The sequence below is a fragment of the Dermochelys coriacea genome, chromosome 14 (assembly GCF_009764565.3).
Source record: "Dermochelys coriacea isolate rDerCor1 chromosome 14, rDerCor1.pri.v4, whole genome shotgun sequence".
NCBI classification, from domain to species: domain Eukaryota; kingdom Metazoa; phylum Chordata; order Testudines; family Dermochelyidae; genus Dermochelys; species Dermochelys coriacea.
The window spans coordinates 22,850,177-22,877,213 of record NC_050081.1 but is presented as its reverse complement, the minus strand read 5'-3'; the positions used below and the strand labels follow the sequence as shown (position 1 = coordinate 22,877,213).

General features: G+C 52.7%; 1 protein-coding gene across 1 annotated transcript in view; it reads left to right on the top strand.

Annotated features, from left to right (window-relative positions):
* USP43 (ubiquitin specific peptidase 43) overlaps positions 1-27,037 on the top strand; it is a 176,387-nt gene that overhangs the window by 24,161 nt on the left and 125,189 nt on the right. The window contains exon 2 of the mRNA XM_038372636.2: positions 3,073-3,213. Coding sequence (XP_038228564.1) covers positions 3,073-3,213 — 141 coding nt within the window. The remainder of the gene's footprint in view (positions 1-3,072; positions 3,214-27,037) is intronic.

The following is a 27,037-nucleotide window of genomic DNA, read 5'->3' as shown; positions in this document are numbered from 1 at the left end:
CTGGGTCCTGGCACAGGGACACAAAGCCTTCCCCTCTTGGCCTACAGTCGGAAGGAGCCAACCAACACCACTCAGAGCACCAGCTGGGTGCCAGTCCAGCTGCAGGCAAACGGGGCCCGTGTCACCCACTGGCACTCGTTGCCAGTGCTGTCAGAAAGGTCACAGTTCTGTAACTCCCTTGCCATGCAGCTGTGTCCCCCAGGAAGCACGATAGAATACAGACTAACACGGCTGCTACTCTGAAGCCTTGCACTAACTCCCTTAGAGGATCAGGGCCTAGGGCAGAATTGCACCCCTGTACTAATCGCCACTAATGCCTGCGTCACATCGTGGGCTGCCATAGCCATTCCCGCAGCTGGATCCATGTCATTCTCCTCCTCTTTGGGGTGGGGAAACTGAGGTACAAACTTGCCCAAGGTCATCCAGCCCGCGCGCGTCTGTGAGAGCTGGGAATCGACCCCCCTGCTCCTCTCTCCCAGGCTTGTGTCCTACCCAGGGACCATGCTATCTCCCTGGCTGGCTGAGGGGCTCTGTGCTGTGGATTCCTGTACAGGGGGATTATATGGGATTTTGGGGTTGAAGGAGCTGCCAGTGTGGAAGCTGCTGCCAGTGCTCTGCTGTCTTTGCAGAGGCCCGTGGGGAGATCAAAGCAGGCTGCCTGTAAATAGACTGCTTTCCGCCAGGTGTTGGCGGCTCTCTAATTGATTTCTGGAGCAGTGTGGCAGTATTTCCGCGCAGCTGTTTGTTTTTACAAGGCTGGCGTGTTGCTTTCCACTTGGCATGCACGCTCCCGCTTGTGCTTTTCCTGCAGATTCCCCAGCACTTAGCAGCCTGGCCTCAGGTCTTCGAGTGTTGCACTTAATGAGTGTAAGGGTGTCTAGAAACTGGCTCAGTATGCAGCAATGTGTGTGAAGAAAGAGTTAGCCTCCAGGCACAGGCCAAATGGGATGGATGCGGCTGTAGGTCCTTTGGGCTTCCGTGAGAAAATTGATAGCCTGAGTTCCCCGTGGCCTGGAAGTTCCTGAAATTAAAGCTCAGACACTGGACGGAGAGCAGGATGGTCTAGTGATTAAAGCATTGGCGTGGGGCTTGGGAGATCTGGGTTTAGCTCCCAGCTCTGCCATAGATTGCTTGCACAACCTTTGTCATAGAATCGTAGAATATCAAGGTTGGAAGGGACATCAGGAGGTCATCTAGTCCAGCGCCCTGCTCAAAGCAGGGCCAATCCCCAAAGTCAAGTCACTTAATCTCTCTGGGGATAATGTTATTTCCTTAGTCAGTCTTGTCTGCTTTGGTTTGAAGCTGTGAGGGGCCAGGCCTGTCTCTCACTAGGTGTATGTGCCCACCCCTGGCACTAGTGTCATGCTGTGAGCGAAGTATATGAACTCTTTATTCTATTGAGCGTGTCTGCCCTGCATGGGGACCTGCCCTGCGCTGAGGAGACATCCACCAGCCCTGCACTGCACTGATTAGACACCCACCAGTCCCCATGCACGGGTCGCAAAGTGTGGCATGGAGTTTTTCTGGGGATTTTCTCCTCTTGGCTTGCTGTGCAGCCCTGGTCAGGAGCTTGGAAGGCTTTGTCTATCTACACTGCATTGTAAACCTAGGGCTGTGAAACTCAGCGTTTCCATGCTGCACTGTAAACCTGAGCTTACCATTGCTGGACCTGGGTCTCCCAGCCGTGTTAACGGGTCCACACTGCACCGCGTGGACCTTCTGCCTCGGGTCTTCAGTTAAATCCATGTGCACGCTGCATGGTGACAGGGCTTGAACCCGAGTCACAGCAGGACTCTGGCTCTGACACTCCCAGCAGGGTCCTGGGACCTGGGTCCCGAGTGCTCACTGACCCGATTCAGGCTGATGTGCATGTAGACAGAAGTGGGGTTTGGGCTCAAACATGAGTCAGAGCCCGGCTTAGTGTGCAGTGTGGACACACCCAAAAGAACCTGCCTCAGCACATTGTAAACGCCATTAGAAGGCTGCATATCTGGTAACAGAGACAATTATTTCCTTAAACTATTCCCTTTATTGGCAAAGAGCAGCGAAGAACAGCCCAGCTTCCTGCATAAACCAGAGACCCTGGAGCCCCTCTGGAGTGCCCGGAATGACTCAGAGGCTTAATTTGCCCTGGAGCAGTGCAGACAACAGCCCTGAGATAAAAGTCAAACAGCTGGGATGTGCAAAGGGGCTCAGCTCCTTAGAGGCTTAATCCAGGACCCTGAATTCCCTGCCTGTCGATTGCAAACCATTGTTTAACCAGCTTAATAGTAGGGAAACTTCCATAGTAGATGGCACTTGTGGTACCAAATGGATCCACTATGCCAAACTCCCCTACATGGACTTTGGTGGAGTTATGTTAGGGAATAACTGGCCCATTGACTCAGTGTCTTCTCTTCCGTTGCATGCAGGGCAGGCTGTTACCCTCCAGCAGCTAGAAACCCCAGCCAGAGGTGGGATTGGCAGGGCCTGGGGACTGGTGATGGATCATGCAGTGCCTTGGCTGTAGATCAGTAGTCCAGTGTGGGCCTGGTCAAAAACACTCAGCTCTCTGATGGTCTCTGTGATCATCAGCTGTTGACCTTGGTGCTATCTCTTGGTGGCTGGGCGTTCTGATCTGCGGGCCCCACCCCATGGGATAGGATGCAGCATCCCATGCCAGCAGCATTGGGGACCAGGGTCTTTCTAGCAGGGCAAGGAAGAAACAATTCCATGGGAGCGGCAAGCAGGGTTCGGCAGGGACCCGAGTGGAGCTGGGTGAGGCAGGAGGAGCTTGGATTTCAGTCTGAACAATTCTGTGCCCCGCACCGCCACAGACTCAGCAGGGAAGTGCCCCCTACAGGGTCACCAGCAAGGCTGCCTGGAGTGCAGAGGTCTCTCCTCCAATTCCTGGTTCTTCCCAGCCCCAGTTAGCGTGTGAGACATGCCAAGATCAGCCCAAGATGATGTGGCTGCAGGGAAGCAGGCCCATGGCATACTAAGCAGCTGTGTGCCATCCCCCCTGAGCTCGCTTGTGTCCCTTTGGTTACCAAAAAGCTAATGCCAGTCCTCTGTCCTTCTCTTGTGTTACAGAATATCGTTGCCAAGTATGGTGCTCAGTTCCGGGGGAACTCGCAGCACGACGCCCTGGAGTTCCTGCTCTGGTTGCTGGACAGAATGCACGAGGATCTGGGCTCCTCATCACCCAGTCAGAAGGCTAGGACAGCGGGCAAGGTCAGTGTCCTCTACCCTCCCCTGCCAGACATCTCTGCACTCTCTCCCCAGGGCACTGCTGCTGTAAGCAGCAAGCTGGGGTGTATGTCTCACCATTGCTCTCTAGTGGATGGGATCAGAGCTGCTCAGCAGTGTGTCCTAGGCCCTGCACTGCTAACAAATTCTCACACAGTAAGAGCCTGCACTCTTGGGGCAGGGGAATCGGAGTAAAGTTCTGTGTGGCTGCTGTGTTAGTGCAGCACTGGGACGATGGCAAAGACCTGTAGGATGAAGATAAACATGTCGAAGACTGTGAGATGCTCAGGTACTGAGGTGAGGGGGGCCAGGTAGGAACCATGGATAGATAGATGGGACCATGGATTTGGTACCCTTTTATTATGTCCCCCCACAGGATCCTCCTCAGCCAGTCAGAGGCTGGGGTGTTTCCTTAACACTGGGGAATAGTCTCAGTTTATGCCGTGACTCTTGGTGGGGGGAGTTGGGGGTTAGAACATGGCTGATTGGCCTCTTTGCTGTTGGTATTTTCCTCCCACCAGTGGAATGACCTGTGCCCCGGGCCCAGCCTTTTGCCCAGACGGATCGGTTTGGTTGTGCCATTGCGACATGAGGGCAGTGTGTGTCACCGCACCACCCATGGGGAGTGGCTGCAGCCTGCAGAGGATAAAAGCCCTACTGCTGGTGCCAGTTAGCACAGCTCCTCTTATAGCCCAGGAGGCAGAGGGCGCTGTCTCAAAACCCGGGCTCCTGGGTTCTCTTCCCAGGGCGCTGGGTGTGTGGATGAGCCGGTGATCGTGGTGTTTGTGCCTGGGACTTTGCTGCGACATATCATGGAGCTTCCTTAGCTGGGGGAGAAGGGTGGGGGAGAAGGGGCTTTCAGAGATTCTCAGGCCATCCTGGTTGCCTAGTCTGAGCTCTGGCTTGGTGGTGTCCGTGCCGCCCATAGCCAGCATTAGGGTCGGGGGGGGGGCTGTGTCAACACAGCACATGCAGATACTGCGAAGGGGCCCGTGTGCCTGGCGGGGGGGGCCGGTGCAGCATCGCAGACACACTGAACTCACTGTGTGGGGTGGGGACAGGCCCGGCAGGGAGCAGTTCCTTTGTCACAACACACTGGCCTAGCCTATTGATGGTTATAGCCCTGCCCCTCTGTTCAGTCGCGCCCCCTGCTGCTGGAGCGCTCAGCAGATTTAACGAGGTTCCTCTGCCTTCATCTGGCCACGGCGCCCATGCTGTGCCTTGCGCGGGCTGCAGGCCCCTCAGGAGGGACCTGACCCCGTTTCCATCCTTGGCTGGGCCTTGAATGGGGTTGCCAGGCTGGGTCCCGGAGAGAGACAAAAGGGGAAGGCAGAGCTTTGAAAGCTGCTGCTCCCCCATTGTGTGCTCCGGCTTCGGGAGGCCAGGCAAGCGGCTGGGGCTGAATGGTGTCTGAGCTGGGGCTGAAAGGGGATGGCAAATAACGTGCTGCTTGTGATTCGCGGCACACAGCTGCTTGGCCGGCCCGCTGCCAGCGGCACATCTGCCTTCACTGGCACCCTGGCCTTAGGAAGGGGTCCGGCTTTGGGCTGTTCCTCCCCCACCCATTCAGTCACCTCAGGGAGGCAATGTCCTTTCAGATGGCGCTCAAATGCTGGACACAGGGTTGGGCATCTGAAGGGGAAGACTGTGAAGTGGGGAAGTCTTGCCTAATGGGTAGGACACTTGTCTGTGAGTTGAGAGACCAGGGTTCAAGTCCCTGCTCTGCCCGAGATACTCAGTTTGACTGTTGATAGGTCCCTTAACTGCCCTGTGCCTCAGTTTCCCATTTATGGAATAGGGATAATAGCACTGCCCAGCCTTGTGGGATAAACACCTCAATCCAGTCCTGGTGCCCACGTAACGCTGCCAGTGAATGCACCTCTTTCTTCACCTGCTGCTACTCCAGCTCCTGCCCTGTCTGGGAGCATGGCTCTTTTCTTCTACAGACCACTGGTATAAGGCTGAGCCCCGCCACACGCATTTCACCTCTGGCCACACACTCTGCTCTGAAGTGGGGTCTCTAGCGAAGCGAGGCTGAGGCTAAGCACCCGGCACAGGGTAGCCTGTCGGTGCTCGTGACCGGCAGGATCCCAGCCATGCTCGGTGCAGACATCTCTGCTGCCCCTCCCCCGGGGGGGGACACCGGCAACTAATGCAAGTTCTTGGGCAGCTTCATACAGGCTAATTCTGTGGGACATTAAAGACTGTGCTGCCTGGCTGCCATCTCTGCGTTTGCCAGCGCTCTCCTCCCACGGTGCTCCAGTGCCCATTAAAAACCCCAAAGTGCCCACCGTGTGCATGTTTGCTTGGGGCAATTGGCTTTGTAGCTGTTGTAGTCAACTGCCTGTTGCCCCGGCGCCCATTGGCAGCAGGTAGGGGCTGCCTCCTGCTGCTGTGCCAGCCCTTGGCTACATGCTGCTTTCGCTCCTCCCCTCCCTAGCTCCAGCGAGGCCCTAGAACGGAACATGACAACAGCCATGCTCAGTCAGACCAGTGACCCACGGGGCTTGGTGTCCACTCTCTGACACTGCCCAGTACCGGAGCTTCAGGGGGAGTGTACAGAACAGGGTGATTTTGGAGACAGCCACCCCTGCCTGCCCCTCCCAGCTTCTGGCAGCTAGAGGTTTAGGATTAACCTGAGCATGGGATTACAGCTCTGACCATCTGGCTAATGGTCATTGATAGACCTACTCACCATGAACTTATCCAGTTCTTCGTTGAACCCAGTTATAGTTTTGGCCTTCACAGCATCCCCTGGCAATGAGTTCCACAGGTTGACTGTGTGTTGTGTGAAGAAGTATTTCCTCTTGTTTGTGTTAAACCTGCTGCCTATTTATTTCATTGGGTGACCCGTGGTTCTTGTGTTGTGTGAAGGGGTAAATAGTACTTCCTTATTCACTTTCTCCACACCAGTCATGATTTTATAGACCTCAAACGTATCCCCCATTAGTCGTCTCTTTTCCAAGCTGAAAAGCCCTAATCTTTCAGTCTCTCCTCATATGGAAGCCATTTCATGCCCTTCTCTGAACCTTCTCCAGTTCCACTGTATCCTCATTGAGATGGAGTGAACAAAACTGGACACAGTATTCCAGGGGTGGGTGCACCATGGATTTATGGAGTGGCATTATATTTTCTGTCTTATTTTCTATCCCTTTCTTAATAGTTCCTAGCCCTTTTGACTGCTGATACAGATTGAGCTGAAATTTTCAGAGAACGATCCACGATGATTCCAAGATCTCTTTCTTGAGTGGCAAAAGTCAATTTAGACTCCATCATTATATCGGTCTAGTTGGAATCATTTTTTCCAGTGTGCATTACTTTGCATCTATCAATGTTAAATTTCATCTCCCATTTTGTTGCTCAGTCACCAGTTTTGTGAGATCCCTTCGTAACTCTTTGCAGCCAGCAAATGTGCCACTCTGTTGTTCACTCCCCTTTTCCAGCTCCTTAATGAACAGCATAGGACCTCGCACAGATCCTTGGGGGTTCCTGCTATTTACCTCTCTCCATTGTGAAAATTGTCCATTTATTCCTACCCTTGTTTCCTATCTTTTGGATCCAGAGAGGACCTTTCCTCTTATCCCATGACTACTTTGTTTACTTAAGACCCTTTGGCGAGGGATCTTTTCAAAGGCTTTCCGAAAGTCCAAGTACACGATATTCACTGGGTCCCCCTTCTCCACATGCTGACTCCCTCAAAGAATTCTAACAGATTGGTGAGGCATGACTTCCCTTTACAGAAGCTGTGTTAACTCTTCCCCAGCATATCGTGTTTATCTCGGTGTTGGATAATTCTGTTCTTCGCTACAGTTTCTGCCAATTTGCCTGTCCATTACAAGCTGTTTCTTCGCCGTGCAAGCCAGCACTTGCATCCTGCACTCTGAAGAGGAACAGCCGCTCAGTCAAGCAGGGCCAATCCAGCCGTTAACGTATCCCCCCATCCCCTGCTTCCTAGCTCCCACATGCTCCTCAGAGAGAGGATTACAGTTCAGCTCTCATCAGAATCTTGACCACCCGTGACAGTTGCCATCTCCTCCCGCCTGCAGCCCTCAGGGCGGGGGAGCACAGCATAACTCAGTGCCTCCCATTTCCATAGGGCCTGTCAACTCCAAGCACTTTGCAAGCTCCGGCCAGGCTCTGATCTCATACCCGCTTTCCAGCCATATTGCGCTGCTGGCTTCAATGGGTAACTGCCAGTTCTTCTTTGAGTGCTGGTCCCTATGTGTACTCCACACAGGGGATAAGCAGGCATGACATGCGCCTGAGGCCAGGATGTTTTGCAAGCCAGGCCCATTGGCCTGCACATGCTTGGATAGCGTTTTCCCCTTTTAATTCCCCACCTGCGGATTTCCCCCCCTGAGAAGTCTGGGATTATGCCCAGAGTCCTGGGGTTCATAAGAATGGCCATATGGGGTCAGATCAAAGGTCCATCTAGCCCAGTATCCTGTCTTCTGACAGTGGCCAATGCCAGGTGCCCCAGAGGGAATGAACAGAACAGGCAGTCATCGAGAGTCCATCCCCGTCACCCGTTCCCAGCATCTGGCAGCCAGAGGCTGTTCAAAAACAGTGTTTCCTGCCCTCATTCCTTTTCAGTAAGGGGCCTCCACTGCCTGGGTTAGGTTCACGTTTCTGCCAAGTGTGGCACCTGCTGCTCTTTTCCCTCAGGACTTATGCCGGTGGGGAGCTGAGACTCAGAAAACATCAGTCAGATCCGGGCTGGGTGCCCCCACCCTATACATCAGTCTCACAAAGCGGGCAGCGCCCCGCTGAGCATGAGTTTGGGAACAGAGGCTAAGACTGTTAAGCCAAAGGAGAAGGCTTGAGAGCAAGGGGCATGGCCATAGACAATAAGGACAAGCCATCTTCGTCTAAGTCTGCCCTGAAGAGAGAGGATCCTCACCAGCCCCATCAAAGTCAGGAGAGCTGGGATGCACGGGTGCTAAGGACTTAGTCAGGAGAAGGAGACACCCAAGAGTTCAGATTCGATAAGTCGGACATCAGCTCTGATGGTGAAGGCTCAGGATAAATTGCTCCTGATGCTCCCATCCCTTCTAGAGCTGCTGCTTCCACCCCAGGAGGGCAGAAAAGTGTAACTTTGTTCCATCCAAGAGAGGAGAGTTTTTGTTCTCTCACCCACTGCCTAACTCATTGATGGTGCAGGTGGCTACAGAGCAGTCCAAGCCCCAGCCCCACAAAGGCTGCTCCCTCTGATAGGGGGCAGAAGTCACTCAATCTTCTCTTCCACCTCCCTCCAGTTCCAGATCTCAAATGACCAGGCCCTCTTGGCCACATCTGATTTTACTAGTTACACAAAGTGTATGGAATTTAAAGCCAAGCTCCCTGAAGAGGATGGGGCCCGCTTCCAGCCCTTAGTGGATGAGGGTAGATTGGTGGCCAAAACTCAGGAGTTGGGTGGTGAGCCCGGCCAGGCGGGAGAGTAGCGGGGCCGGGCTGCCCACCTCAGCTCACCCTAATCCTTGCCTGCGTTTTGGCTGCGGGTTCCCGTTTAACCAGCAGATTATCCCCTTTCCTGGGATCCTGAGACCTTCCCTCTGTGCACGTACACACACTGTCTCATCAGCCTGGCGCAGGCAAGGGACTCTGGCATTTGTAAAGTGAAACCCCTCCACCCATCTTGCCCCCTGTTCTCTCGGCTCCCAGAGGCACTCACCCCCACTGGGGATTTTCCCTGGCAGGGCTGGGCTGGGTGGTTCTGGACTGGGAGACCTCCAGCATTATCCCAGCCCTGCAGCAAGTGCTGCTGGTGGCTAGTTTGTCGTGTCTCATCTCTCTGTGCTGACGCTAAAACAGTGCCCCTTTGTGGTCCGGGTGGCTTGTGCTCATTGAAGATTCCTTGGCAACTTTTCTCCAGTTGAATGAACCCAGATCTCCAGAGTCCCATGCCGGTGCCGTACTCACCAGACTGTCCTCTTCCCTGGTCATGGCCCCCGGGGACAGGCTGACTGCGGGGGTTTTGCAGTGACACTGGGGAGTGTATGCTGGGGTCAGAGGCTGCTAAATTCTGGGAGCAGGGGCCCCTGGACGCAGCCCCCCAGCCTGCAGTGCCGACATGACCCGTTTCTCTCTGTGGCCGGAACCAACCCAGCTCTGCCTGTGGCAGGGGCAGGAACAGAAGCCAGGAGTCCTGACTCCTAGGTCGCTGCTCTGGTGTCCTGGCTATGGGATCACACTTCCTGCCCAGCCTGGACCCTCTGGGAGGGGCTGGGTCTGCTTTTGCAAAAAGCCGGTCAGCCCTGTTCAGACTGCACTTGATGGTCTCTGCTCCCCGCTGTCCAGCTCTGCCTAGCCCTGCAGACTGTAACTCCTCCAGGCAGAGCGTGGCGTTGAGGAGTGGCTGTCACACCTCCAGGTGCACTCTGTCATGTGTGGGTAGCATAGCAGCACAGCCAAGCAGCTGTAGCATCCGTCGCTAGGTCCCTTTGGTCTCCAGTCATCTGCAGTCACAGCAAGCCTCCAGCACTGGCCGCACACCGTTTCCAGCCATAGGAACACAAGGCCTGGCACAGACTGCTCGGGGTGGTCGGAGCGTGCCTGCTCATGGCTCTGGGAGACAGCGGGAATTTGCATTAGATGGGCCAGGCTGCTGTTCTCACGGAGATGGGAGCATCCTGTTAGACCCTCCAGCCCCCTCCAAGGGGCAGCGCACAGCCATTCAGTACTGCACATTTACTGTGGCATTGCCCGATCTAGTTTTAAATGTGCCAGCATATCCCTAGGGATGCTCTGCACAGAGCTGGGGGTCAGAAAGGATCCCAGCTGTGCAGCCTTACCTGTCCCTTTCTCCCCCACCTAGTTCCAGCCCCCTCAGGGCACGCTCTTTAACACTTCTCCCGTTTTGGCTGTGCACACCCTGGGCTCCGGGGGAACCGAAGGCGCTCAGCATCTCTCAGGATTGGGCCGTAGATAAGTTGGAAATTTTTTGCTGAAACTGTTTTTCAGTTTTCAGAGGAAAACAGCAATGTGCCCAAACAGGGCGTTTTGCAGGAGAGGCGCCGTTTCCACGACGTTTTCGGCTCAACAAAATATCGGAAAGGAAAGTGTTGAAATTGTTGTGACATTTCGGAAATGAAAAGTTCTGGTTTTCTGGACTGGGTGAGAGGGGGGTGTGTGATGTGGTGTGGTGTGGTGTGTGTGTGTGGTGAGGGGTGATTCTTCTCTTTACGCCACTCCAGGGGGCGCAATGGAGAGCACAAGCAGGGCCATATCTTTAACTGCAGGGACAGGGAGGCAGTCTCTGTAGTCGCTCTGTGCCCTCATTCCCCATCTGCACAATGTGGTAATAGCACTGCCCTGCCTCAGAGGGGCATTGTGAGGATTAATGCATTACGGTGTGTGAGGTGTTCTCATACCAGGTCACGGGGGGCTAGAGAAGTACCTACAACAGATAACTAGAGAGAGACACACCTGGCAAAACAGCAGGTCAGGACTGAAATGCATCAGTAGAACTGTATGGGCTCTGTGCCAGGGGGCACTGCAGATCAGCAGTGGCACAGCAGTGCAGGCTGATGGAGCACCCATCAGTACCATGCATAGCTCCAGTCGTTTCCATCTGCTCCAAATCCTTTGGCGAAGGAACGGGAAACCCCCTTGATCACACTGACTGCTTGGTTTGTTTCCCTGGGATCTGCAGTGGAAGTGGAATACAACGGCAGGTCAAATGCCAAAGGGATCAGATAAAGCGAGATGGAGACCTGGTTCTGCCTCCCGCTGCTGTCTCAAGTCTCTCATCTCCACGTTGGTTGCATGAAACTTTAAGGCATCAAAGGCAACAGCTGTCCTGAGAGCTTGTACAGCAGGTACAGCTGCAGCTGCTGGGGGAAGGGAGCAGCAGATGAAAATTCTGCAGTGTGTATTGGGGCTGGGAAGGTGACAATGCCCTCGCCCCGGGAGGAGAGAGTGCCCTCTCCAGTCGTGCCCAGCACATCACAGGAAACCTTCAACAATGAGCCCATCTGCCCATAGTCAAGCTCTCCCCACTGGCCCAGGTAGGTCTGTTTCCCACCTGCCAACCCATCAGCAAGATGTGCTGTGAGCAGAGAGAAGGAGCTATTGGGGGGTCATTATAGCATCCTCTGTGCTGGCGGCAGCGTCCAGCATGCATAGCACATTGCAAATCCCTGCTCCACTGCAGTCAGTTCCCACACCAGCAGGAGGATGGGCCCGGGCTTCATGGCCATCCAGGAGGTGGTGCAGATGGACCGAGACCAACCAAGTCTCCAGGGAGTCATCAACCTGCCTGCTTGTGTCCTGCTGAGCCGGAGCAGATTGTCAGTGCTGGCTTCTTAAGGGTTTTGTGTCTGAGGGCCTGCTCCTGCCCCTGCTGTTAAGTAGCTGCTGGGTTCTGCCCCAGAGGTGCCTGCACTTCAGGTGTATTTAATTTTCCTCAGTCCTTTGGGATTGTTCAAGAAGAAAGATAAAATTATGGAAACCAGAGAATTGGCAGCCCCAGCCCCTACCTCAAGACAAACAGAGGTTGCAACCAGCAGCCAGTCTTGGGGATCCATTAACTTCCTCACAGAAATGAGCTGAAACCAGAGTCTCTGCCCTGAAATTTCAGGGCTGGGACGAGCAGCTCACACTGGAATCCCAGGACCTAAAACCCACTTCCCCTACAACTTTGGTCCCGGTTTGGATGCAGAAGGATCAGGGGCCTATATGAAGTACTTTCAAGGCCATTAGTAACTAAGGAGAATGTTAGACAACATCTACAAGGGATAAACCTTTTGAAAGCAGCAGGCCCAGCACCCAAGAGTCCTAAAAGAGTTGGCTGAGGAGATCGCTGACTCGGTGATGTTAATTTCTATAAATCTTTGGATACCAGGGAAATTGCAGAAGACTGGAAGAGTGCTAATGTTAGCCAACATTCAAAAAGGGCAAGTAGGATGACCCAGGTATCCATAGGCTGGTTAGCCTGACATCAGTAATTGGCAAAATAATGGAAGTGCTGGTAAGGGGATTCAGTGGAAAAAGAATGAATGTCTAGGAAGACAATGACGGCAGTCAATATGGTCTTATGGAAAACAAATCTTGACAGACAAACCTGATTTCACTCTTTGAGGAGATTGCAAGTTTGATTGATAAAGGTAACTGGGTAGATGTAAAATACTTAGACGTTAGTAAGGCATTTGACTTAGTACTGCACAGTATTCTGATTTAAAAAATAGCCCTCTACATTATCAATACAGCACATGTTAAATGGATTAAGAACTGGCTAACTGATAGATCACAAAAAGTGTAGTTGTCACTGGGGACTCCTCATCAAATGGGGATGTTTCGATTGGGATTCTGCAGGGATCAGCAGAAGACCCAACATTACTAAAGATTTTCATCAATGACCTGGAAGTAAGTATAAAATCGCTGCGGATACAATCTATGGCTGAGTAAATGATGAGGACAGGGCCATCATACAGAGCGATCTGGGTCGCTTGGTAAGCAGGGCCTGCTCAAACAAAGGACATTTTAATACAGACAAATACAAAGCACTACATCTAGGAGCAAGGAATGGAGGCAAAAGCCTGCAGAATGGGGGACTGGATCCTGGAACGCAGGGACTCTGAAAAAGATTGAGGGGGTTACAGTGGACAAACAGCTCAACATGACCTCCCAGTGCAGTGCTCTGGCACAAAGGGTTAATGCGATCTTTGGAGGTGTAAACAGGCATGGTAAGTAAGAGGAGTGGGGTGATTTTACCCCATGTATGGCGTTGGTGAGACTGATGATGGAGCCTGCGGCCAGCTCTGGTGTCCATGTCTTAAAACGGATGTTGAAAAATTGGAGAGGGTGCAGAAAAGAGCCACAAAAGTGATGTGAGCGTGGGAGAAAATGCCATGTAGTGATAGACTCAAGGAATTTAATCTGTTCATCTTATCAAGCGTGTGGGGCGGGACCAGAGGACCTCTTGAGGGCCCTTCCCACCCTACATTTCTGTGACGATCAAGAGGTGACTTGATTAGCATCATGGGGAGGGACCACCAGCTATGGAGGGGCTCTTTAGCTGAGCAGAGAAAGGCAGAACAAGAACCAAAGGCTGGAGACTGAAGCCAGACACGTTCCGATTCAAAAATCTCGTGCACTTGTTTAAAAGTGGAAGGATTAACCACTGGAACCAAGTGCCAAGGGAAGTGGTGGATGCTCAGTCTCCTGATGACTTCCTGTCAAGAGTGGGCGCCTTCCAGGAAGAGATGCGTTAGTCAAACCCAGCTCAATGGGCTCAATACAGGGGTAACTGGTTGAAATCTAATGGGCTGGAGATCAGAATTCAGACCCCTTCGCCTTATCTTCGATGACTCTCTGGGGATGTGCTGGAACACCGTGAGAACAGCAACTCCCAGGAGATTTCCAGTGCTCGGCATCTTGCTGATCTCAATGAGATTTCTGCCGATGGGGGATCAAAATCTGGTGGGAACAGCTCACAGGATGTTGGACAGAGACTGGCTGTCCTCGCGCATCCCAGCCTGACCCTCAGCTGGATCGAGACCCTCACGCTGCTTCCCAGCCCCAGCGGGGCAGTTAGCGTAGGGATGTGCTTCCTGGGGCAGAGAGGCAAATTCCAGCCAGGAAGATCAGTCAGAATCCAGCCCAGAGGTGCCTCATGAAATCAGGACGCTCTCCAGCTTGGTTTATGTCCCCGAGTCCTTCTGCACTGATCCCTCTTTCCAGGTGTCATTCTCCGAGGGGAGCCCATTCATCCTATTGGACTTCACCGCCCCATGCTTGAGGCACACTCACATTCTGTCCCTGTTCACAGCTTTCAACCTAAAAATGCTCTCTCGTTAGGACATCGTTAGCTCTTTAATGTCCCTAGCCAATGCCCGTTAGTGCCCGTGGGTTTGCACCAGGGATGAGTTTGGCCCTGGTTGTATCTCAGTACACCCGTTGCTCATCACCCAATGGTCTCTTCAACCATAGGACTCTTCCTGGCCACGAGGGGACAGCACTCATCTCAGGTACAGGTGCCAACCGGGGATGGCGTTCCCAGTGGGTAGCTATGCTGCTCGTGCACCGGTTGGCTGTGGGGTAGGGGACACCACTGGCTAGTTAGCTGCTCGGGACTTTGTGACCTTTTTCCTATTTAGGCACATGTCAAGTGAGGCCGTATCAGTGTCTGTGGCTGTTGCTAGCCAATTGACAGCTCCAGGACCTGCATTGGAATGAGAAGCTGCCGGGAACTTCAAGCAGACTTTAGCCAGGCATCTGTGGCATGAGCCATCCTGGGTGTCACTTGTGCGCTGTGCCCTAGATGCTCTGACTGGTGCTGCCGGTGGCGAGACATCTGGGCCGTTATTGTCATTTCTTAGCGCTGAGCCCAGGGGAAAGAAATGTGCCCTTCATGTTAAAACAGCTCTGGCATATTTCTCTGCAAGAGAGCAGCTCTCCCTGTGCAAGGAGCAGCAGCACGAGACAGAGATGCTGCTAGCAGCACCCAGCTGAGCTGGCCTGCCCAGAGCTGCACTTTAAAACCCATTCCCCCCCACCCCCCGAGGCTGCTTACACCTTTAATGTAGCTGAGGTGCTCCGTGCGCTTATGCAAGTGTATCTATCTGGGTGAATCCTGAGCTCTCCCTCTTCCTTTGCCTCTCTCCCCTGACAGCTGTCTCTCAAAATCAGACAGTTACTGCAAAGACAACTCACAATAATACTGGGTGAGTTACTGTTGCTCTGAATTTTGTCCAGAGGAGTGGTTGAAAAGCAGATGCTGTTGCAACTGTAAAATCACGATGGGCATGGAGAAAATAAATAAAGAAGTGTTGTTTATTCCTTCTCATACCACAAGAACTAGGGGTCACCCAATGCAATTAATAGGCAGCAGGTTTAAAACAAGCAAAAAGGAAATATTTCTTCACACAACGCACAGTCAACCTGTGGAACTGCCAGAGGATGTTGTGAAGGCCAAGGCTATAACTGGGTTCCAATAAGAACTAGATAAGTTCCTGGAGGACAGGTCCATCAATGGCTATTAGCCAGGATGGGCAGGGATGGTATCCTTTGCCTCTGTTTGCCAGAAGCCGGGAATGAGTGACAGGGGATGGATCACTTGGGGATTACCTGTTCTGTCCATTGGCCACTGTCGGAAGACAGGATACTGGACTAGGTGGGCCTTTGGTCTGACCCAGTATGGCCGTTCTTATGTTTTTATGTTAAGTATTTACACTTTATTTCTGACCTCTCCATCCAAGAATCCTTTACTGTTTCCAGTAACCTGAGACACTGTTTCCCCTGTGAGGTTACTGGATGGAGACCAGGATGACATTAGCAGGACGTTGCTCCTAATCTGAAGGTTGGAGTTTGGGATGGGTTGCATCTCACATGGGAACATGGGAAACCTATAGACCCACGTGCCCATCTAGTCCAGTATCCGGCCTCTATCATCAGCCAGCAACAGATACTTCAGAGAAAGATGCAAGAACCCCCACAGCAGGCAGTTATGGAATAACCTGCTCACAAGCACAATTCCCTCCTGACCCCAATAGTCAGAGAATGATTAAAGCCCTGAAGCAGGAGGGCTTAGCTCCCTTCCAAATAGCTCAATTTATTTTAGTATTGCCTATTGTCATGCTGGATATCATTGTCATTATCATTGTCTAATTCCTTTCTCGGTCTTGCCTGAGCAATATCTGGCAGTGACTTCTGCTGGCTAATTGTCAGTTGTGTGAAAAAGCATTTTCTTGAATCTGTTTTAAGTTCACCGCCTTTCAATTTCACTGAGTCTCCCTCTCCCCTTGTTCTTGGATTCTGACCCAGGTTGATGTCTAGGCTTGGCAGAATTTGATTTATTTTTATTATTATTTTAACTGATAATATCAATGTTTATTTTTAAGCATTTTTTCCATTTTTATTCATTTAAATTTTCGCAATTGTGGGAATAATGGTGGAGGGTGTAAGATAATTATTTAATTATAGTAAATGTTGAGATTCAAAATAAAGCTTTGTAAATGATTAAAACGCAAATTGTCAACCTCATATGTCCACATATACAGAGTAAATATCCTGAAATCAACAAATCGTACCCGTTTTTACTGTTCATTCACTGTTCTTTTGTAACAAGCCTAATTCAAAAGTCTAAATCATTGAACTTTGACTCTAATACACTCTCACGCAGGATTTTGCTTACATTGTCTGTCTGTAAATTTTGATGATGACCCTGGAAATGCTTTTTTGCCGGTTTGTGTGTGTCCTGTGAAATCGATGTTGTTTACTGACATTTACCAATAAAAATCGAATCCTTCCAAACCTAGTGATACCCTCCCCGAGCCTCTAGCCTTTCTAATCTTCTGTAGCTGAAGTGCCCTTGGTTTGTTACAGGTGTGCTTGGAGGTGACTGATCATTTCCACTATCCAGTATGTTTCACCTTTTTGTCTGGCTTTTTGTCCTTGCATAGTGATTCCTGTGTTGGTTCCTTTACACAGCTGTTGAAAGTGCTCTTGCCCAATATTACAGCTCAGAACTCCTAAATCATGTTACTTTTTCATTGGTTTAAATTCTTTCTAAACATGCCCTTAGGAGCTATAGCAGCTGCCTCCCTAGTTTGGAGTAGATTTCCCTCCCACACGTATAATGTATCTATATTAGACATCCCATATGATAGTATCTGAGCCCCTCAGAGTCATAAGGTATTTATCCTCCCCCTCCTGTGAGGCAGGGCAGGGCTGTTATCCTCCTACAGATGGGGACCTGAGGCACAGAGGGACTAAGTGATTTGCCCAAGCTCACACAGGAAGTCTGTGGCAGAGCATAGAATTGAAGCCAGGTCTCTAGTCCCAGGGGAGTGGTCTAACCACTGGACTGTCCTTCCTTTCTGATAATTTCTCTCTAAGCAGTGCCCCTCTGGTGGGTGTGGGCAGAGGGTTAGGAGGTCTGTGATTGCTATTCTCTGGGTTAGGAAACACGCTCATTATCTTATTTTTATTGTGGTCTTAATACAATCTTTCTTAAACCATCTCTGCTTGGCTTTCTTTTCCCTTTTTATTGGGTTCTCTTTAGTTCAATGGATGTCCTACTTAAAGACTCCTTGGCAGCTGTGTTAAAAATGCTATTTAACTTTCCAAGCACTAGATTTATGCCACCAGATGTACGGCAGTGATTTTTAATTCAAGAAAGCATTGCTCATATTTTCTATCCATGGGCTTTTCAGGATTCTGTTTTATTTTTCTTTCTATCCCCTGGGTCCCTATAAATCTGACAGGAGGTTTATGGAGATTTGGGGAAGTATCATTTTTCACTACCCCTTGTTTTGATTTATTCATGCACGGAACAATTTGCTTGTGACCTGACAGCTGCGATTGAGATTTTACTATTAGTGCATCAATGTCTCTGCTAAGGAATGCGGCTGCTGCTTGCAATCAAATGTGTCTCTGCCTATAGAGTTACCTCTTACTCTCTCAGTCGGGCTGCACTGGCTCCGGTTGTTACACACAGTAACACCCCTTTGGTATTTGTTCTAGCACATTATCGTGATTAGTGCTCTGTTTTAATACACGGGCACGGGAAAGGGACCGTTATCAAGCCTGCGCTGTTGTTTCTATGGGACTTGCCATTTTCTACAATTCAACGAAGTGCCGTAAGCCCATTTCATTGGGTCTCTTTACATGCTTAACTTTAAACCCGTGCAAACTCAGCCTGGCATTTGAGAGTCAAGCTGGGTGTAGTGTTTAGGAATCGGGGAGTATCCAGTGGTGCTCACGGGGTTGTGTGTTTAGAAGCCTGCAGGAGCAGCGGTGTGGCTATGTAATGAGGCTTGTTGTGTTGTGTACAGCTAGTAAACCCCGTTATTCTGTCTCTGCTGCGCCTGGGTGGTTCCTTCATATTACGTTTGCATAAAAAGCAAATGATACAACATGGGGCTCCTTCCTCAACCTGCATCACTGACTGTAAGAAATTCAGCCACCTTGCTCAGGTGTCTCCAAGTGCTTCAGTTTGTCTGCCCAGGTGTAAGTGATCTGAATGCAGGGCTGGAGTTTCAAAGGTGCTCAGCTCCCATTTAAGCAGTGTAGTAAAGTGGTCATCAAAGGGTTAAATGGGCTACTCACAGTAGTATGGGTTGGAGCCATGCTCCACCCTCCTCACTCCCTGTTTAGGCAGTGGGAATTTCCAGTTCTCTTCCCTCTATGATGCAGTTAATAAAGCAGCGAGTTCCCAGCCTGCAGTCTGGTGAGCAAACAGGTTTTTGTTGCACCTTTTACAAAAAGCAGGTTCTTCTCAGGTGTACTCAGCACCCAGCGGTTTCTAGTCTGGCCTGGTTTTCGCTACACTTGACTTTGTTTCTCTCCGTTGCTCCCATGGGTGCCATTCTAATGAGGGTGCCCTTGGTTCAAGCAGCTGTTGGTATTTTAGTCCTTGAGTCATTTAACCCTGCTCAGAGCAGGTTGACAGGATGTCTTGGTTCAACTGCTACCAGCAATGTTGCCAGTTCTTGCGATTTTCTCATGAGTCTCATAACATCTGGTGTGTTTCTTAAAGTCCCAGCCCCTGGAGTCATGGGGTCGCTGGAGTATATTTCTCAGCTTGCATTAGAAAAGAGAGAGAGAGAGAGAGAGAGAGAGAGAGTTTCTAGCACAAATAATTGTGGAGAAAAGCTTGAAAATCTGGAAGGGGAGTGAAAAGAGCTCAAAATATATATTTTATTTTTAAAAAACCTTGTGATTTTTAAGCAAATGTGGGGATTGTTGTGGCCTCATAGATGATTTGGGAACGGCTGGGGTTGGTGATGCTGTGCCAGTGGCCTCCAGGGCTTTGCATACGCTGGAGCTCCAGCCACTGTGTCTACCACCATCAGTGCAGCACTGGGGGTAGCCACGGTGGGCAATCTGCAGGGAGAAAGGTTAGCACGGAGGAGGTCTTTGTAGGCATTGCTGCTGACACACAAGATGGGACAGACTCTGGCTCCCTCTCCCTTGGCCAGGCCGGTTCTGCAGGGCTAGACGTGTCCTTGCCACTGAAGTGGGCAGAGATCTCACCCTGATATTTCCTTGCGTGGGGGGATGATATTTGCACTCTTTGCAGATAAGCAGCACTTTAAGGATGGTCCGCAGTGCTTTTAAGAAAGTCCTTTCAGAGTAGGTGACCGATTCATTCTTGAGCAAACAAGGGGCATGCATGGGGCACAGCAGAGAGGGCCACACGCTCCCCCCACCCCCGTGTATCTTTTCCTACTAGAAAGGGGCATAAATCTGATCTCTCTGCTTTGCACCTTGCCTGAATGATTGCACACGCATACCTGTGTGAATACATGCGCATGCACACACACACACGGGCACATGTGCACACGCACACACACACGGAAGAAATAGCTCCCGACGGTTCCCCGGGGAGTAAGCCGGCAGGGTGAGGGAATAGCTTGGATTAGGTAATAGGATCACATCTTGCCTTGTTCTATTTTGAGCACGATCCTGTAGCTGTTGTGTTTTGTTCTCTCCAGAGATTCCAGACATGGAGAGTCCCCAGATCGTGCTGAGCCCTCCCTTTGTCCAACAGCAGGAGATAAGGCTGCCGAATACAATTATGAGCCTTTGAGTTTCCAGCTTTAATTAGTGTACATGGTTCCCTGGGGTGAAGCAGGGTCTAGATGCATATTGCGGAGTGTTTTCTGCGTTCATGGGAGCGTGGCACATGGTGCCACATCTAGAGACAAATCCTGAGAAGGGCTCAGCTCCTGTGGCTTCATGAAGGCACCACCTCACAGGCTTTAGCACTGCCTGTGGTTTCCCAGGCGTCTCTGGGGGTTGAGTGGTAGGCGACTGTCTGAATGGCTCTCCCTTCTGGGAACGCTTGGCTGGCCCCATCCAACAGCCCTCGCTTGTGGGGAGGTCCCATTGGTGACTTGAAGATGGAGAGGATTCTCCCACACTCTGCTCAGCAGCATCTTGACCTCTGCCTTTTCAAGGCTGGTTGTGCTGGGGAACTAGTTAGCCCCCCACCACGGCCTCTTGCTTGGCCACTCTCCTCCCCACCTGGCTGATTCCTCTCCTGGCTCGTTAATGTCAGTTTCATAAGGCCGGAAAGGACCATTAGCTCATCTGGGCTGGCTTCCTGCTGGGCTCAGGCCCTAACATTCCTCCCTGACACCCCTCCACTGAGCCCGGAGAATTCAGTTAAACCAGAGCATCGTGATCCTCAGGAGACTAAACTGGTGTGTGCTGCAGCAGAGACCTCGGTGTGTTGATGCATGAGGGTCCTGCAATGGCATGGAACTAATCAGGTCGGACGTGCCCTGGTGATCCTGGCAGGTGCGGGAGCACCCCAAGCTGCAGGTAAAGGCAGAAAAATTTGGTGTGTGTACAAGGCTCACCATCTGACTGGCTCTCTTCCTCCTTTCAGAGTAGCAGCCGTGTTAGTCTGTATTCGCAAAAAGAAAAGGAGTACTTGTGGCACCTTAGAGACTAACAAATTTATTAGAGCATAAGCTTTCGTGAGCTACAGCTCACTTCATCGGATGCAACTCTGCATCCGATGAAGTGAGCTGTAGCTCACGAAAGCTTATGCTCTAATAAATTTGTTAGTCTCTAAGGTGCCACAAGTACTTCTTTTCTCTTCCTCCTGTGATCTGTCCCACCCCCAGGAGGAAGCTGGGTTAGTCCCCAGACAGGCAGGCCTCCAGTATCCTGGCCTTGGAGGATCTGCAGAAGTCAGGGATGGCCACACCAAGGGCCTGTGTCTCTGCACTGGGTTCTGACCCTTGCAGCCTCCTCTAGCTCCCTGGCAGCTGGCTCGTGGAGCAGAGCTGCCAGGAAAGTCAGCCTAGTCTCCCCTCCCTCCCAGTTCCCCTCTAGGGCTGGGGAATTCACCTGTTGGGGAGGAAGTGGGCTGGTGAATGCTGATGGGACTTCTAAAGACCCAGTGGTTTGAGGAGGGGAGAGAATTAGTACCACAACTCCATGGAGTCCCCACAGTGGGAGACCAGGTGGGGGTGATGGTGCTGCCCCTGCTCAGAGCAATCAGGTCTAGTCCCTGTTGCCCACCAAGGCAGGCCAGTATCCTGCCTGCCCATTACCAACAGAGAGCAGACGCCTGAGAGTTTCTCTGCCTCTGGCTCTGTGTGGATGCTAAGAGCCGGGTTCTGGTGGGAGTCACACCTCTGTGAATCAGGAGTGACTCTGTTCCAGCCAGTGCAGTGATGCTCCATTTACACTGGTGGCACTTGGCCCTTAAACCTGCTGGGGAGCAGGATTCTCCCCACTAGGAATTTCTCCCCAGGGTCTGTGAGGGGCCTGCCACTTTCTCCCAGGCTTGGATTGCTTCTCTGTGCTGGCTGCTACAGGAATGAGGAGAGGAAGCAAGTGCAGTGGGTGTGTCACGGAAGGGATGGGCTAGAGATTAAAGGCCAGGGTGGGGCTGCAGGTGATCCGGGCACTGTGCCCAGTTTTGCCAGTGTGACTTTGAACCTTTCAGTATCAGCTGGCGAGCATGGTGAGGGCTTTGCGTAGCAGAGGCTAAAGAAGGGCAAGGTGTTTGCAGGCTCAGGTGCAGCTGGAAGATACAAGCCCTCTTATCTCCCTCGGGGCTGTAGCTCCAGCCGCCTCCTCCTAGCGCAGATTCGTGGGCTTTCCTAGCATGCTGTTCCACCCCCACCCGCCCCGGACTCTCTCTTGGCTCGTCTCCTTTCCAGCTCCTCCGCTGGCTGCGTTTGCTCGGAGCCGGGCAGCAGTTGATGATTTTCTCCTGAGAGCATCTCACAGGCTTGCGCCTCTCCCTTGTTTCAAACATTTCCACTTGCAGAGCTTTGGAAGCCTGGCTCGTGGGTCTCTTCATGCTGCACTGCTGTTGGAGGGCCATGCCAGCCACCTGCCCTGTTTGCTGGAGAGCTTTGTCTCTGTCTCACTGCCGGGAGCCAGGGCTGTCCAAAACAGCAGCTGTTTAGTGTCTGCAGAGTGCTCGAACGAGCCGAGTGCCTCTCTTCTGGGTATTTTTAAACAAGTTGCACAGAGTTTGGTGCCCATGTCGAGATGCCCTGGGCTTGTTTGGAATCTGCTGCTATTCTTTGGGGCGTTAGCTGCAGTCCGGGTCTCTGGGGAGCTTTGATGTTTGCAAAGCTGGAATCACTGCTGCTCCTTCGTGCGCTATGCTCTTGGGCAAGTTGGGCCTGAGCCCAAGAAAGGCTGCCGCCCCTCCCATTAGCTACCAGGGGGACCCTGCTTCCTTGCTTATTCCTGATCCCTGTGTAAATTGCTCACCAGGCAAGCGCATGTGTAGTGCTAGCTTCATTCAGCCCAGTAATGGTAGGTCCATCCTGCACACCCAGCCAGGCTCGGACTCAGGTTTGAGCTCAAGCCCTCCATCCATACACACACACATCAGTCTGGCTCGCATCACCGAGCACTGAGGACCCCAGAGCTAGAACCCTGCTAGGGGTGTGGGCCAGAGCCCAAGGCCTGCTGGGACTCGGGTCCAGGCCCTGTCATTCTTCAGGGAGGACACCGCTCAAGAAGGTCTGCATCTTGCAGTGTGGATGCATTAGCATGGCTGGGAGACCGGGGTCCAATGATTGTAAGCTCAGGTTTACAGTACAGTGCAGACACCATGTCCACAAGTCCACAGAGCCGGGTTTCCAGTGTAGATGTACTCCCAGTGTTTTGTCCTGTGTGATCTGGCTCTCTGGGTTCCCTCTCCCCCTCCCAGCTGCTCTGCTCCGTTTCTCTCCAGAGGAGGCAAGGAGGAGGAGCCAGCACTACGTGAGCAGCTAGCTCCCCTTGGGTACCAGCAAGTGCTCCGGGCCCTAGTGTGGGCACCAAGCACTGGGGGGGGGGGAGTAGTGGAACTCCCTTCTCCATCCTTAGCCTCTCTACTAAGGTGCCACACTTGAGGGTGGTCTCTGGGGTGGGGACACCTCTCCACACACAGCTGGACTGAGGCAATGGGTCATTTCACACAGGGGCCAGCATGCCGCTTTCTGCTGGGACTGGCTTCAGTCTGATTCAGGCCAGTGGGTGGAAGTCTCCAGATGCCATTCTCCTTCCTTTCCCACCTGAGCTGGCTTGTGCCCCTATGCAGACAGCTCTGACCCAGCAGGGGAGATCACTGGTGAGGACGAGCAGGGCAGGGCCTCACAGCGAGATCACTAGGTGCTGGGAAGATGCTGGGCTGCTGAATCATTTTGTCACATGTCCTCCTGCCTAGGAGGGCCGGGCAGGGAGTGAGAGGGGCATGCCAACCCTCAGGCTGGAGAGAGCATGCCAGGTCAGTAGCACAGCCATCCCTCACCGCACGTGCCAGCTCTCTGGTCTGCACAAGGAGCAGAGCTGTGCTTCTGGGAAGCTGATCCCAGCCACCAGGAGAGAGATTTCTTCTCTGGGCATGGCCAGTTACACCATTAACCCGAGCAAGTGCCTTTCCAAGAGGAGTGGCAAAGCCCCATGGCCTGAGACGCTTTCAGCTGGACGGGACAATGGGGTGTTTCCACCTGTCATGTCTGTGATTCAATTCCCGCTCCCCCGAGCAGTGGAGCGCCTCCCCTGTGGTGGGGAGTAGGAAGCAGGGTGCCCGCAGGGTGCCGACTCCTTACTTCCAGCAGCCAAACTGCATTCAGAGATGCTGGAGATGCACAAAGCGGCGATCTGGTGACACTTCTCCACGGTAGCACTTGCACCGGGTGCCCGAGGGAGGGCCTGTGATGGTCCGTGCGGGGGAGGTGATTGGGGCAATGGCTAGTGGGGCGGGAAGGTGTCTCTAGGACAGACTCTCTGGTAACAAGTGCATTGCACCCTGCCAGAATGCCTGCGTAAGGAGCCTGATCCAGCGCTGCTGGAGGGTCGTCCCAGTGCCACCCTTGCCGGGGCTTTCCCAGTGTGGCCCAGGGAGCTGTGCCCACCAGCTGAGATGCTTTCCCCAGTGAACCCCGACCACCTCCTTTCACACATGCCCTCCATGTCCCCACCAGCCTCCTGCGGCGAGACTACAGCTGTGACTCTCCATCCCTGTCCCTCGTGTTTCCCACACAGACTGGGCCTCCCACCAGTGACAGGTGCCCACCCCAGGAATCTGCTCCCCACGGTGTGCGGAAACAGCTGCTCAGAACTATCTCTCTCTTCCTCACACACACAATTAAGCCACCCTGATCAGCCTTGGGGGCCTCGACTGTGTCTTTTGGACTCTAGATGGAGATGCCTATGGTACGTAAGTGGGTTGCTTTTCAGAGGGTTGAGCAGGTAGCACCCACTGAAGTTAGGGCTCTCTTCCCCTCTCCTCGCCCCCCCCCCCATGCACTACATTGCTGAGTGGTTGAAGAGAAAATTAATTGGCACTTATCTCATGTTGCGAGCTCCCGGCTGATGAAAGCACAGCGTGAGTTATGAACTCCCGGTCTGGGGCTGCAGCCCAGGAGAGCTGTGCTCCCTGAATTGCTGGTGGAGACAGGACTGGAGGGAAAGCTCTGAAGCTTCTTTAAATCAAGAACACTGGGAGGGGAGGACGAGGTGGGAGGAGTGGAGGGGACTGGAGGTTAGTACCTTAGGGGCTCAGTGCCCTCCTGCACTGTGCCAGCATCCTGTCAGCTCCCCCAAGCAGGCCTAGGTCAGTGCTGCAGCTGGTGGGGTGACTCTTCCCCCTGAGTTGGTCCAGGATCACCTGTGCCAAACTCTGCCCGACCAGCAAGGTGTGTGGGCCGTGGTGACCTTGGCCAGAGAGCGTGGGAGTTTTGGGTGTCTGCATGCTGCTGCAGCTGTAACCAGCCCTGGCTTGGGGAAAGCTGAGACCTGCAGCGTGTATCAATGCATCCTCAAAAGACTCATCAGTCATACCCCTTTAAATACCCAGCTCATTCGAGACAGCGGGCAGTGAGGCAGATGGCAGAAGTCATTAGTCCTCTGCCTTCTATTCTTCCTTGGCCAGATGTGCTGTCTTCTGGTCCCTGGCACCCCCTTGCCGCCGGAGAGCTCTCTGCGTAAGCTCAGTAATGGAAATCTGTTGAGGGGGAGGGGATGTGTCTTCGAACTTTGCTGTATATTCAGTGGCATGTTTAATTATGTGAGGGGAGCCAGGAACTCGGCCCAGTTTATTCGTGTATAAGTTAATCCGGTGGCGAGAGGGCAAAGGAAATGGAGAGATGTCGCAGCATGTGGGGATGAAACGTGCCATGCAGGATTGTGATAGCTGGGGTCAGAGGCTGTGGAACGAAGGGCTGTTGGCCCTCGGGGGCTGGTGTTCGGAGGATCGGAATGCGGACAGTCGTTTGATGGAACCGGCGAGTTTAGTACGAATAAATTGCTAAAGGCCACTTCAGTGAGGCCAGCGTTGCCCAGGTTGGCAGAGCACAAGGCGACGACTCAGGACACTTGTGTTTTTTCCCAGCTCTGCCACTGACCTGTGTGTGATCTTTGGCAAGTCTGTTCCATGTGCACCTCGCACCTTTGGGTCGTCTGGGTCAGCTCTTCGGGCAGAGCTGTTTGTCACACTGCGTCTGTGCAGCCCCCAGCACCATGAGACTCCCTATCCCAATGGGGCCTCTCTGGAGGTGGGGGGTTGAAAGCTCCCTATGACTGGAGGCAGAGCGACAGGAGGGGAGCTGTTGGGGCCCTAAGGCTCTAGGGGAAAGAGGGGCAGTCAGCTCTAGGCTGGAAAAAAGACTCTCCTGACAGTTCATACTGCCATTCCAATGTCACTTCCTCTGTGGTTGGTGCCCTGTGCTTTCCCCACCGGGCCCTGCCAGCAGTTGTGTGCCCTGTGCAGCTCCCTGCCCTGTTCCCTCCCCGCTCCTGGTGGCTGATGCATGGTCTCCTCCCCTCCCCAAGCTGGATGTCTGCACCTGGATCTGCAGTGGCTCAAAGGTGGAATCAGCTGGGCCAGTGAGTCCGACCTGCACCTGGCACCTGGCCCAATCTCATGGCTGCGTTGGCTGCTCCAGCTCCTCCTTCGGGTCCTGCTCTCACTCTGCGAGATATTGTGGGGGGCAGAAACATAGATCTGCTCTCCAATATTTCCATGGTGGGGGAGCTAGCACCCCTCAGTTCTAACCGTCCCTGCTCTAGGTGCTACAGTAGCACAAATAGCAACTGAAGGTGTTTAGACCTGAAACACTTGCCTGGCTGTGAGAGGGTCACCCTTCGGTGATCTGACCTGAATTGCCTTGCCACATCTCGGATTGTCTGTAGCAGTGTAACGCTAATGTTCTGACCTTTTCTCTGAGAGGTCCAAGCTCCTAATGTGCACTCGCTACATTCCTCTCAGTACCCGGGGGTGTGGTGAGGGATGTGGAGGGGGTCTCGTCATCCACTGCCTCAATGCAGCGGCCCCTGGGGTGCAGCCCAGCATGCTGTTTAACGGCTTCACACCAGGACCAGTCAGGACTGGAAATGAAGAATGCTGCAGTCCATTTTTGCAGAATGTAGTTGGCCAGATGGGGATTTCCCCAGTAGCCCTTACCAGAGCGCTGGGGGGATCTTCTGTGATCACAAGGGGCCAATCTCATCCCAAACCTCCTCCAGCAGCACAGTGCCCCTGCCGCACACATTTGGCGGGAGGTTAGCGCTGATTCCCAGGGCCGTGCCCTCTGGGGTTCCATGTTGGAACTGACCCAGCATGGTGTGGCAAGAGCTAATGGGACCTCAGCACAGGGTGGGATGTGCAGACCAGAGAAACCTGCCCTGCTGACTGTGATGCCCTGCCCTACCGAATGATGAAACGGGGCTTAGAGGGGCTGTGATAGGAGAGGATGGAGCTCCCGGGCGGGGAGCTGTTGCTGACTCTCATCTGCTGTGGATCAGTGCAGGAGGGTGGGGATAGTGGGTTCAATTTACTGGGTCAGAACTCCCTTGAAGTCCATGCAGGTGGCCAGGTAGAAGCACCCTAAGCCTGGGCCTG